General features: G+C 39.2%; 1 protein-coding gene across 2 annotated transcripts; it reads left to right on the forward strand.

The window, feature by feature from the left end:
- The first annotated feature begins 2,552 nt into the window (after positions 1-2,552).
- IGFBP1 (insulin like growth factor binding protein 1) lies at positions 2,553-8,490 on the forward strand. 2 transcript variants are annotated; one of them, XM_030265665.4, is made up of 4 exons: positions 2,553-2,965; positions 4,606-4,784; positions 6,396-6,524; positions 7,621-7,996. In XM_030265665.4, exons 1-4 carry the CDS (start codon positions 2,665-2,667, stop codon positions 7,750-7,752), a joined length of 741 nt encoding a protein of 246 aa, XP_030121525.2. In that variant the 5' UTR covers positions 2,553-2,664; the 3' UTR covers positions 7,753-7,996. The 2 variants fall into 2 exon arrangements, with proteins under 2 accessions (XP_030121525.2, XP_002192074.4); XM_002192038.7 differs by having other exon boundaries at positions 2,556-3,058; positions 7,621-8,490.
- Positions 8,491-12,908: the final 4,418 nt, after the last annotated feature.

Genomic DNA, 12,908 nt, shown 5'->3' on the forward strand with positions numbered 1-12,908 from the left:
TTAACCTCCAGGCTTTTATCTGTTTGTGTTCTTTAAAGAAATGTCAGGGTCAGAGATGGAGATTGGTAGATGAGTTGTTGTATTACATCATATAGGGTCTACATAATCACATACACTACTTTCACTTCATTGATGTCCCATAGCCTATACAAAAGCATTGTCTGGTTGATTGATACTGCCCTAAGTTATCATAATCTGTTCTAACATATGTTCATTACATTTACATAAATGAAATATGAAGGGACTGATTTTTATGGGTCTACTTTTTGTACAGAAGAACATCTCACAAAATTTACTTTAGCAGACTTCTGGGTTTCCTCAATTTGATTTCACAAAAGATAGAAAGTGAAAAAAGGGCTGGGAAATGATTTCAAGTGCACATGGAACCATAAAGGGAACAGACCAAAACCACTTTACTTTGTGGGGAAGACTGTTGTTTATCTTTTGTTTCTCTTACTGGGTACACTGAAAAAATCTGACTTGTAAAAGGCTGCAAGTTCTTAGGAACTGCCTGAGCAGTTCAGATACTGCCAGCTGCCTGACAGCAAGGAAAAATTTGTCAAAGACCTGAAAACATGATGATGCATGGGAAGAATGACATTTTTTTGAAATTAACAGTAGTTTTTTTATGTAGGCCTGTACATCAGACAAGCATGCTCTTCTTGCATTGTGTCTTTGTCTTGTTACTTTAAAATAATGGTGATGAGTTAAGAAATCCTTTTTAAAAATAATTTCACTTATAAAATTAAAATCTGTTTACTCTCAGTTCACCTCAGTTTTTTAGACAGAAAAACTGCAGGCAGGACAGTGGCAGGCTGGAGTCCAAAAATTTCAGAGGCCAGTAGCTTATGTTAAGCAGTCAGTTAATGATCTTCAATTCAGTTAATAAAAAGCTGTCTAAACCACAAAAACCATAGATAAGTGAAGGAATACACACATACACATAAACAAATGCATATGAGTTCTTTGGATCTTCATCACTTTACAACTTGGCCTACTTTCCATTCTTTTTTTTTTTTTTTTTTTTTTCTTTTTTCCTCCACATTTCTTCATGAAAGAGACTTTGTTTTGCATTGTTTCCTTTTTCTCTTTGGGAGAGGAAATAGACACATTCCTGTATATTTTTCACTTCATTTTGAATGGTAGGAGAGTCATGGTTTTCCAAGATAGATGAATAAGAAAAAGTAGAAATGAAAGTGGGAAAAGAGCTTGAAAAGTCTAATTGCAATCGTTGTGCCCTACATTTTCAGCCAAAATTTACTCCCAGTCAGACATGCGAAGTCCACAGAATTATTTTAAAATCTGTAAAATTAGGTTTCTTTAAAGTACTTTAAAATGCTAATGAGTTTCAATTTTGGTGTATCTAGATAGAGATGCCCGAAAGTATCTGAATTAAAAAAAAAATAAAGTAGCTAAGTGAAAATGTTTCAAGTCTGTAATCAATAAGAATGCTTTTGAGAGCTGACTTATGAATATAGAGGGGTAAGAAATCACTACATTATAAATAAAACCTTTGGCATCAATATCAGAGATCAGAGCGAATAACAACATTAAACATGATCTGCAGTTCTGCTTCACTTACTTTCACATAAATGATGTAATTACAAAAGAAGATAAATAAATGTAACAAAAAACCCACAACTACATGAAAAATCATGCTGCATTACATGACTTTGCAGTGGAATGTTCTATTTCAAGCTTGGTACATACTGTGAATACCAGGATAAAAAAATCTGGTCAGCACAGTGAAGTTTGAGTACTTTTTCTGTTACTAGAATGATAACTGTTGCAGGCAAAGCTGAAAATGAAAGATTTCCCACCTATACCTCCCCTAGGTGATACATGAGGAGATGGAGAGTGTTAAAAGGACAGACAGAAAAGCAAGTATCTAATTTATTTTTGAATTGTTTGAAAAAATACTGGTTTCCCTGAAGTCCATGTTTTGAGGACTGATCCTTCTCTCACTCCAGGAGCAAAACTGAGCAGAGGCACACGAGATCCTGCTTCAGCTGCACAGCCACCCCCAGAGGTTAATGCAAGGACTCCTACGTGCATGTGTGCAGTAGTTACAAGATCCTGATGGCTTTATTACCCTTGAGGCCTCCTCTTTGGTATGTCAGTGTACTCCTAACCTGCAGCCACATGATGAAAATTAAACAAGGGTTTGTTGCATTTGTTGCTGTGGAAATATTAATTCAGTTGCTTCAGTTTCAATGGGATTTCCCTCCTCCCCCCACCCCTCCCCTCTTGCTTTTTGAACTTCTACATTTTTATGAAAAGTCAAGAACAGGAGACATTTGTGACAAGCAAAAAGGGAGGGGACAGCCTCCACTCATCCATTCCCTTCTGCCAAGTTTGTCTCCAGCCCCCACCATATTTTTCCTCGTTAACTGTGTTGGGGCAAAGAGGTGGGAGTGAGGGAATAAAAGCATTCCTGCATGTCTGGAGGAAAGAAAATAGATAAAGGAGGAAGTGAAAGGGGGGGGAACAGCGGCCAGGGACTTGAACTGCCAGTGAAACGACACTTCTCCTGCCCTCCTGTTCATATAATAGTTAACTCGGGGTTAAAGATTAATACTCAGGCAAAGCACTGTATAAATGGCCCGGGCAAGCCGAATGTGAGTGAGGTGCCTCCTGCTCCCTCTCCGGCCCCTGCTCAGCGGCATGAGCGGCCCGCGGTGCGCGCTGTGCCGCGGCTGGCTCTCGGCGCTGCTGCTTCCGCCGCTGCTGCTGCAGCTGCCGGCCCTGCCGGCCGCCCGCATCGCCCGCGCTGCGCAGCCGGTGCTCTGCGCCCCCTGCACGCCGGAGAGGCTCGCTCTGTGCCCGCCCGTCCCGCCTGACTGCCCGGAGGCTGCCCGGCAGCCCGGCTGCGGCTGCTGTCAGATCTGCGCCCTCGGGCCGGGGCAGCCCTGTGGGGTCTACACCGCCCGCTGCCGCCTGGGGCTTCGCTGCCACATCCCCACCGGTGAGTCCCGGCCCCTCTCCGCCCTCATCCAGGGGCACGGGACGTGCTTGCCCGCCAGCGAGGTCGGAAGGATGCGCACAGAAGAGCCGGCAGGTACCGCGCCATCGTGTCCCCGCTCCGCGCCGCCTCACGGGCCAGGTCGGGGGCTGCGCGCCGGGCGCTTCGGCACAGCCCTCGCCGAGGGCAGCCGGAGGGATTGGCAGGCGCGACGCGAGCTGTGGGACCCAGAAGCTAGGAACAATGAGCGAAGTTAGGCAGGCGTCTGAAATACAGGGAAGCTGGAATGCACTTTCCAGGGAAACGTGCTCTGACCTCTTTGAGGTGAGGTGCATCCTGGTGCCGGGCGTAAGATGTTCACAACAAGCTAGTACACTACAGTCTGAAAGCACAAAAACCCTAAAGCATAGTGATGGGACAATGCAGGATACCATAAAGTATCTGGGAGGCTGCATACAGTAGCTGGAGTAGGGCAGATGTTTTATAGGCTTTGGTTATGTCCATCTCTAAAAGTCATGATAGAGAATAAAAAGGCTTTGTGCCTGGGAATAAAATGTACTGGGAGCAGTGGAGTGCTAGGCAAATTATCTTGAGGCAAAAAGGTATCTCAAGCATCTTAGACTGTATGATGGGCATGAACTTCTTCAGTGTTATTTCATTCTTTTTCAATTTATTATTATGATTATTATTATTATTTTCATCATCACTACTGCTATGTCTGTGAAGTGGTGATGAAGGTAACTCGGCAGCATTACAAAAATAATCTTCATTGACTCAAAATAACAATAGCCATTAGTAGAAGTAAGTGGGGTTTCTCTTGTAGTTGAGGGGGTGGGGAAGGCAGAGCACAGTGACCAAACTGACAAAACTGTAGTATTTAAGCTACCTGCATTAAATTTGATTTGATTTTTTCTTTCTCCCTTTCTCCCTTTCTCCCTCCCTTCCTTCCTTCCTTCCTTCCTTCTTCCTTCCTTTTATTCTATGATGAATTGCCTGCAATTGCAAAGAGGTTCTCTTGCTTTCAGAGGACGAGTTCACACATGCTGATGGAGGCACTGGTATGAAGGCCATGATCAGGCAGAAACAAATATTTTCTGCCAGTTTTTGCTATTTGGTCTACTGCAGGTCAGCAGGACCTACTTCTGGCCCCTGTGAATTGCTCCCTTTCTTATTTATAAGGCAAGAGCAAAATACAGGATACCATGGGATGAGGTCTTGACCACTTCCTCTCATAATTAAAACCAGAAATATATCATGCTGACAAAAATCTAAATTCATTACAAGTTTAACTTCAATCTTTTCTCATTTAGCCATGTTTCTACAACCCACTGTAGTCAAGGTTTTTTTTCGCTTCTAACAGATGGGCTGCAACTTCATATTTGGTACTCAAGTAATTTTGAAGGATCATAAAATAAGCAATTTGTTAGAGAACAGCTGCTGCACCCTATACTTTGAATTTATTATCAAAGTATAATTTGCCATACTGCACATGTAATTTATTCCTACAGGATCTACTGTAATCAATGTCTTAGATATTACTTTTTCTTTTCTTTTGATTGATCTTTCTCTTCACCTTTTTAAACTTTGAGAAATAAATGCCAAATTTCACTGAGGATGTTTATCTTAATATCATTCACTTCCAGATTCTATAGAACCTGATGATATGCCTCTGGAAAGCACTGAAATAACACAGGATCAGCTGCTGAACTATCAGTTGATGTTTCCCATAGGCCAGGATAAATCCGTTCCCTGGAATTCCATCAGCACGTATGAATACATGAAAGCGAAGAGAATATCTGAACTCAATAAATTGAAAGAGCAGGTGGGTTTTCTTTGTTAAACTTTCAGAGACCATTTCAGTAGAGGCTTGCAAAAAAAAAATTCTAGCAGCAACATTGAAATATCAGTATTTCAGGTAACTGTCAAACCAGCTTTTGGAATGTGCTCATCAGATGGTTGCGGAACAGACAAAATGTCTGGAGCCATAATAACAGGTGTGCATCACGTATGTTCTAAACAGACTTCATGCAGAGACTGAATATTTCACCATATTTATGATCAGATTATAACCTTCCCCCTTAATTTTCAGGAATCTATATTAAATTCTTGGACTTCTTTTTAGTTTTATTAAGAAAAGGCATTTTTCTCTGGTCCAACACACAGCAATATAAAAGTGAGTCCTTCTATGTAGTTATTGATGAAACATCAGTGCAAAACAAAATGTAATTCTTTCTGATCACAAGGAAACACTATTAAGTATATTCATGTAGAAAGAAAAAAACTTCAACAATTAAAGTGGGGTTCAACACTGCAAAATCTTAGTGGGTAATGAGAATGTACGGCCTTTACAAGCAGTTTTATGTTCCACTTGAGGGCACCAGAGAACCACGATTAGACCAGTTCCAGAGGGCAGCAGCACCCCTGCATTATGGAGCTGGGTTAGTTGGGCAGCACAGAAGCCTAGGTTCATAATGGTCACTGACAAAATGGAAAAGAAAAAGAAAAAATATACTAATCACCACCCTACCTTAGGAAGTCTCATTCCATATCCAGAACAGGACTTAATCACTGATTTAGTTTAAACTGTTATGTACATGTGCTGTTAGCTGCAGTTCTGACTTTCAGGGCTTCTGCTTTTCTCACCCAGAGCCACAGATAAACCCACAGACTGGAATATGACAGCTTATATGAGGGGCTAACATGGGGAGGTTTTGCAAAAGCAGAGGTTATGTTTTCACTCAAAAGCAGAAATACTTGTTCAGTTACTTTTCCTTTCTTGTTCTGATTCAAATGTGTTAGATACTATTGATGTACAGAAATTGTGACTTTGAAAAAGAGAGCCAGCAAATTGTGAAAACAGTCAATATTGGAAACAGTTCTTCATTCCCAGTTCCAAGAACTTTGGGGTTTGGTCCCAGAGCTACAGAATGGAGCCATGTTTCTTTGGCAACAGTTCTGTCCTCTTCAAAAGATAATAAACATTCAGATGTTTGTTCTTGCACCATCTATTTATGTCTTGCAACTATCCTCAATATATCAACAAAGCACAAGGTCATGGCAACCTAACATGACCAATCTCATGTACCAGTTTTCTAACTTCCACCTCCCCATAAGAGGAGAGATTGTATCCTCTAAGCAGTAATGTGTTTACTTATTACAGGTTAAATTTTCTTGAGTGGCAATTTAAGGACTAAAATCTTCATGTTTATGAGAACAGAAAAAACTTCAATGAATAAAAACAAAGGTCTGAATGCAACAGCAGAGTTTTCTGTCTGTGCTCCTACTGAAAGAAGAAAAACTACATGCAAAACAGTTTGGTGTAGACTTTATGCCTAATAAATATTATCTGCTCTTTACTGTCTATATTCTGATCATTTTTTGTGTAGTTTCTTTACTTGTGATTTTGTTATTCACTGCCCTGGTATTCTTGCAGGGTCCTTGTCAGAAGGAGCTCTACAGATCCCTGTATACATTGGTGAAGGCTCAGCAGAGAAGCAGAGGGGAGATTTACAAATTTTACTTGCCCAACTGCAACAGGAATGGATTTTACCACAGCAAACAGGTGCGTGCCTTTTTCCCCCTCTCTGCTCACAGCAGCGCTGCAACTAGCCTGGTGACAGCCAACCCTTTCACAGCCCTCTGCTCCAATCTCAGAAGTTTGTAGCAAGTTGTGAAAACTTCAGGGTGAGCTGCATGCTGGTGGCTGTCAGCAATAGAGGCAGAAGTCTTTTCCTTTCACAAAAGAGGTGCACGCAAAGCCTTTTCCAAAATATTTTAACGCTATCTGCTCCCATGTACTTGATTTGTTAGCATTCACTCGGCTGACATTAATTCATTATATTCGCCATATATCCTGCCAAAACCTATTGAATATGTAATAATCACTATGTAAAATGAAGGCTATCAGCTCATAGGCAGTGAAAAAAGCTCTTTGGAGCAAAATTAACCTTCTGAAAGCATAACAAAAATACTGATTTGTGCTGCCTGTGGATTAGGTTATTTGCTCATTTCCATTATGCCCTCAAAAAAATCTATTGCAAGTTAAAGTTACAGTGAGAGCAATCTGCAAAGCTAACTAAAGCTCCAAACCTCAAGCCAGGCCCTATAACCACAGTCATGCACACAAATTAATAGGTCTGCATAAATCTGTGTCACCAAAACTCTTTAGTTTTGGGCATGGCATCACGGTGTGACTAACAAACACTGTGACCTAAGATCTAATCAAGCACAAACAGAAACCTGTTTTAGCCCCTCCCCAAGAAAAAAGCCCAGAACATACCACCTTAGTTGTCTCCTTGTGTGAAGAGACAGAAAATTCAATCATTGCTCTCACCCTGTGAGGTTTATATTCTGCCATCCTTCCATTTCTCACACCGGCACTGGAAGATATAGCTGTTTTCTGTATCTGGAAGATACTGCTGTTTACCAAGGACTGGACAGTTTTAAATCTGAAGTTGCTCTTGTGATAGATAAGCTTAGGTCTTGATTCCCTAACCAAGTGTGTTGTTTAGAGGCTCTGCATTCAAAACAAGCCTGTGCATGGTAGGTCCCCACTTTCTGATCCTAATTGTGTCCAACACCTCTATTGGCAGTACCTCACAGGTAATCTTACAATTACTTATTGTGATTTTTTTTTTTTTTTGCTAATAATATTCTAGTGTGAAACTTTGCTGGATGGAGAATCTGCTGAATGCTGGTGTGTCTACCCAAAAAACGGCAGAAGAATTCCTGGATCTCCAAAAATTAAAGGAGACCCAGAATGCCAACAGTATCTCAGCTCACAAGAATAAAACTAAACCCCAAGGTTTTTCACACCAAGTTTTCTGTGGGGCCTGTTACAGTCAGGAACCATTACAATTAAGAGCTATTTCAGCAGGGTAGTCTTGTGCATCTGATTTTGAGTGTATGAGTAACCCCACAAAGTAAAATTTTTACTGCACTGAGATTGCTACTATAAGATCAAATCTTATAATCTTGTATATATTGTTTGTATAATATTATACATTTCCTTATATATAAAGCTGATTAATTATTTATTTTGCACTGCATGTATTTTTATCTCTATATTTATATTCTCAAACTTCATAATTTTATATTTAAATACTTAATATTATTCCACTTAAATATATACATCATGTTGGAAGAATGCTGCAACTTAAATGGCATAGCTATTGGAAAAAATGGCTTGTAAAATTGCATTTTTGTACTACGTCTTTATAGATGTAAAACTGATTTTTTAAAAATAGGTTTCAGTAGAAAGCATGCTTAGAAACTTATTTAAAACATGTTTTGTGAATGTATTATGTTACTTTTGCACCTCTGTTTCAATGCCAGTCTGTTTCTTAAAAAAGAAATACTATATACTGAATCTCCTGATGGGACAGTATTTGTATATTTTTTAAACATATGCCCTGGATAAATGGCAAAACACAATGATATTCTGCACCACCTTTGACAAGTGTAAGCCATTCACAATATTGATAATTTTATTTAAAATCATCTATTAAAAGTCTTCTACTCTGCCCTTATCTCTTGTTTTCTGCTTATTTCCCTTCAACAGTCTGATTTCAAGAGGAAAACAGGCAAAAGTCTTGCAAATCTGCCTCCTGAATGCCATGCTCCTTTTAGCTTCAATGAGTTTCCTTCTGTTAGTCTCCCTGCCCCATTCCTCTAGTCCTGTCCTCTCCAGTCCCAGCTGTGCCATGCAAGCCTCTGCCTTGGGCAAAACAGCAGCCTCCAAGGGAAGTTATTAAAAGATTTTTTGGATAGGAAATCTGGATGCCTTTCTCCACTCAAAAGCCCAAGGCAGCAGTATTAGTACATTTACAACATAACATCAAGACTAGAAAGAGCCATTTCCTGCACAGAAAAGACAGAGGTTATAAAAAGGAGGCTGGGAAAAAGCCAAGAGAAGAGGGTACTACTGGCTTGGGATATAGTCTATTTCCCTCCCCTACATGTTCTTTTGACTTAGTGATTGCAGAGAAAAAGAGAATGCAAGTGACTGCCATTCTGGCTTCAAGTTGATTTTGTCCATGGAGAAACTGGTGTGGGAGTAAGCAAGTCCCACAGGTGAAAACAGTCTGCACCAACCCTTCCTATGAAAACAGCTGGGGAGGATAGTGAGAATATTTTCTCCTCCCTTGACTTACAACCACCCCCATAGAGCAAAGTTCATGCAAAGAAGCTACTGTGAGGGCGCAGGAAGAGGGGTAGCATCCCACGAGAAAGATGTGGGAGCAAGGGTGCTTTTGGATGTTGCAGTAAGATTAAATGAATAAATTTAAATTGGGTCTATTCCAGATCATGGCTGTTTTATTTTGAAAAAGTTTCTGCTCATCTTTCCAGACTCTCTCTTGGATTATCAAATCTGAGAGGCAACATGGGCAGCCCAGCAGAGACAAGGGTATGCAAGGGAAGGCACGGCCTGTGCACATGCTTGACTCCTTGCTGCTTCCTTATGGGCCACATTTTCCATCGGGGGAGTGCCTGACCAACAGACACAGCTCTTCTAGTAGAGCCTTTGTGCTACAGTTCTGCTATGCTGAGTACCGCATAGGCAGTCTTCCTCTTGCTCTGTCTCCTCCAACCTAGACATAAGCTAACAAAAAGCAGCCTATTTGTACCTATACTGAAGCTTTTAATTGCATAATTATGCAAATGGTGGCAGGTTTTTTTTTTCTCTCTCACTGACAGTGCTTTGTAGTTCACCAGGCTGATGTGGAGATGCTGAGGTTCTTTGGAATAACATCTTAGCATGGGATGTCTGTGGATGCCTAGAGCAAATGGTGGCTATAATAGCCATCATCTTTCATATTTTTTCTTTGCCTGTAGTTTCTATTTATTGCTGCTTTGGCAGCTAAGGTATTACCATTTAGCCCCAGCAAAGGAACAGAAAAAGTGGATCAGCAACATATTACTGGTAGTTTGGTAATAGCAGCTGTAGAAATGTATGGCAGGATCTGAAGGCTGAAGGTTGTGTGCAGCACCCCTGTGATAAAACAATAATCAACTTTACAAGCTCAGTTAGGTCTTTTTTTATTGAGTGCAAATTACATGATACATAGCAGACATTGGGAACAAGTTTCACCTAGAATAGTCTTGATATGGCATAAGCAGGCAAAAATAGCCTGTGCTCTCCAGTTGCAAGGAGTGAGGCAAATGCAATCTCAACCTGGCTCTTGTAAGCAAGTCCTTCCACTTTTGGAAGGCATTACTACAAGTGGCAATGGGAAGCAGTCCTTCTCAGTGACATTTTTTAGGAGCTTTTCAGATTAAGCAATTTTGCTGCATGAAACCTCAGCTTTGTTCTGCAGAGATAATTTTGTTACCTTTCTTTCCATCCCCACTCATGAAGAGAGCAGTGGGGTAAAATTAGCCTTAACAGAGAAAGGCTCTTAAGGAATTTGGATAGGTCAGAAGTTGAACGCCAGGATGCATACAGCAGCAGGACATGAATTCTGCAAGGATAAACTGAGATTTGCAGCATAACTCTCTGCTTTTGCTAATACCTTTTTCAGCAGTAACATTCTGCCTTTTAGTAATTTGCATTTTTTTACCTATGTACAGGGGGTAAAAGAAAAAAGAAAGTTTTTTTCAATGGGATTTTCTCTAAGGCTGGTATATATGCTTCTACTTCTGCAAAATCTGAACTGGAAGAAGTAAATAAAATTAAGAGGTTTAAAACTAAAACTTCTGATGAACAACAAATTTGTACTACTTGCTATTTTACCAGAAAATTTTCCTTTGGGCAAAATTGTTGTAACTTCTTCTCAATCAATACACTGCATAATGTCAACAATCATGCTGGAACTTGGGACACCAAACTGTTACTGATAAGCTCATATGCCCATAGGCTCAAAGGATGGTTGAGGTTGGAAGGGATCTCTGGAAGTGACCTGGTGCATCCCTCCCTGTTCAAGCAGGGAATGGTTGCCTGGGACTGTGTCCAGATGGCTTTTGAGCATCTCCAAGGATGGAGACTCCAAAATACCCAGGTCCACTGGACGTACCAAAAGACTTCTCTTTTAAAGGCCTTGAACCTATTTTTCATGCTTGCAAATGAAGCCATTACCGATACTGATCACAGAATTCTTGTCCTTGGAATATTCTGATATATACATTTTGGATCTTATTTTTGGCTCTCTCAGAAAAAAAAAAAAAAAGTGAGAGTTCAGAAAGAAAAAGGAGTCCTTTGTAATGAGGAAGCAAGCATATTATTCTGGTAGAAATTAATAAATTGAAGGATTTCTAAAGGCACAGCAGGACCATAGAGAAAACAGTTTCATAAACATTTCATTTTGTATACTAATATGCTTTCATATCCAGGAAAATTGCTCAGTACTTTTCATACTTTAAATAAAATTCCTATTGCTAATATGTGAAATCTCTATGGAGCCATCTTTGCTTACACAGTTTTAGAGTGACTAAAGATATACAAAGATGATTTCCCAAATAGCTTGAAAAAACGCTACTTAAATTTAGGGCTCAGTTCAATAAGGAATTATGCTGTGTAATATTTCTATTGAATTTAGTCAAAAATTAATTGTATTAAAAATTAATTAGTACCGTGGTTTTGGTATTAATTGAAGCCTCCTTCTTTCGTACACAAATAGCTAACACTATGCCCTGAAAGGCAGTCAAAGAGATGGAAAAGGATATTCTGGGCTACAAAAACTATAGCACAGTAGATCTATTTAAAAAGGGAACTTTCTCAGAGTTTATAAGATAATAGAGCCATCTGCAGGCAGCTTTGTATTGTGGTCAATTATAGGGATTTATGCAGCTATTTATCATATTTGCTAAAATAAATACTTACAACATTAATCTGGGCTACATATGGTACCCATGTACTGTCTAGAGATAAAACATGCTCAAGAAGAAATCAGCAAGTTTTGCAATACATATTTTGATATTTTATAATGCCTTGCCATGCAAATAATTGAGGTGCAAATAATGTTGTAAGTTTTAATTTTTTTTCCTGAAGCTTCTTAATATTATCTCAGACCACCTTAGTTTCTTGAAAGACCTTATTAAAAACTAGAAAAAAATTGGTGTTCACTTAAAAAATCCTGAAGCTGAAGACAGTGAAGGCACCAAGACATAAGGGATTTTTCTAATGCATTGGTTTAATTTCCACTCACTACAGCTTTGTACCTGGAGGTATTTAGTCTTCCTCTGAACTGATATCGACCCATACATTCCTAGCCATGAGAAAAATCTTTGAATGACAAGTACTCTTGTCTATTGAATTGGACCTTTTTCTTCACAGAAATAGGAATGCTAAAACAAAAAAAAAAAAAAAAAAAAAGCCACCATTGATTATTTCATTTAAAAAAGCTATCTTTTTGGAGACAGATAATAATGTTATTTTGCATTTCATACCAGTGTCAGATTGACAATGGCAAATATCCTACTAGTGCAAGGAACTGTGCTTTTAAAAAATATTTAAAAGGCAACTTCTAAAAAGGATGCAGCTTTGAGTGACAGGTGAGACTTTATTTTTAGGGCTGTTATTAAACACTATTTCTCTTTTAAAGACGTCTGTTGGAAGCAAAATAAAACCGATTTACACACTTTTTTTTTTTTTAAACTCCTTGAGATCTAGCTTGTTTGGGGTTTTTTCATAATACATGGCTTAATGACCTCTACTAGCCAGTTTCTTCTGTATTTATTTGTTTTTAATTGTAGGATAAAACATAAAAAATTAAAATACTTGACAAAATACCCGAATCATCAAGCCTATCACAGGCTGTTAAAACACCCTACATACTTGCAAAATGTGCCTTGCAAAACATTTATCACTTTTGACAAGAAACTGATTTTTGTTTTCAGAAGGCTCACCATATAGTTATTTTAAAAAATAGAGGCAAAATAATAACTCACTTCAATGAATCAAACCCTTATTTTCTTATCTATGATTATATGCCCAAATATTGGTGTATAT

Source organism: Taeniopygia guttata, chromosome 2, assembly GCF_048771995.1.
Source record: "Taeniopygia guttata chromosome 2, bTaeGut7.mat, whole genome shotgun sequence".
Taxonomy (NCBI): Eukaryota; Metazoa; Chordata; class Aves; order Passeriformes; family Estrildidae; genus Taeniopygia; species Taeniopygia guttata.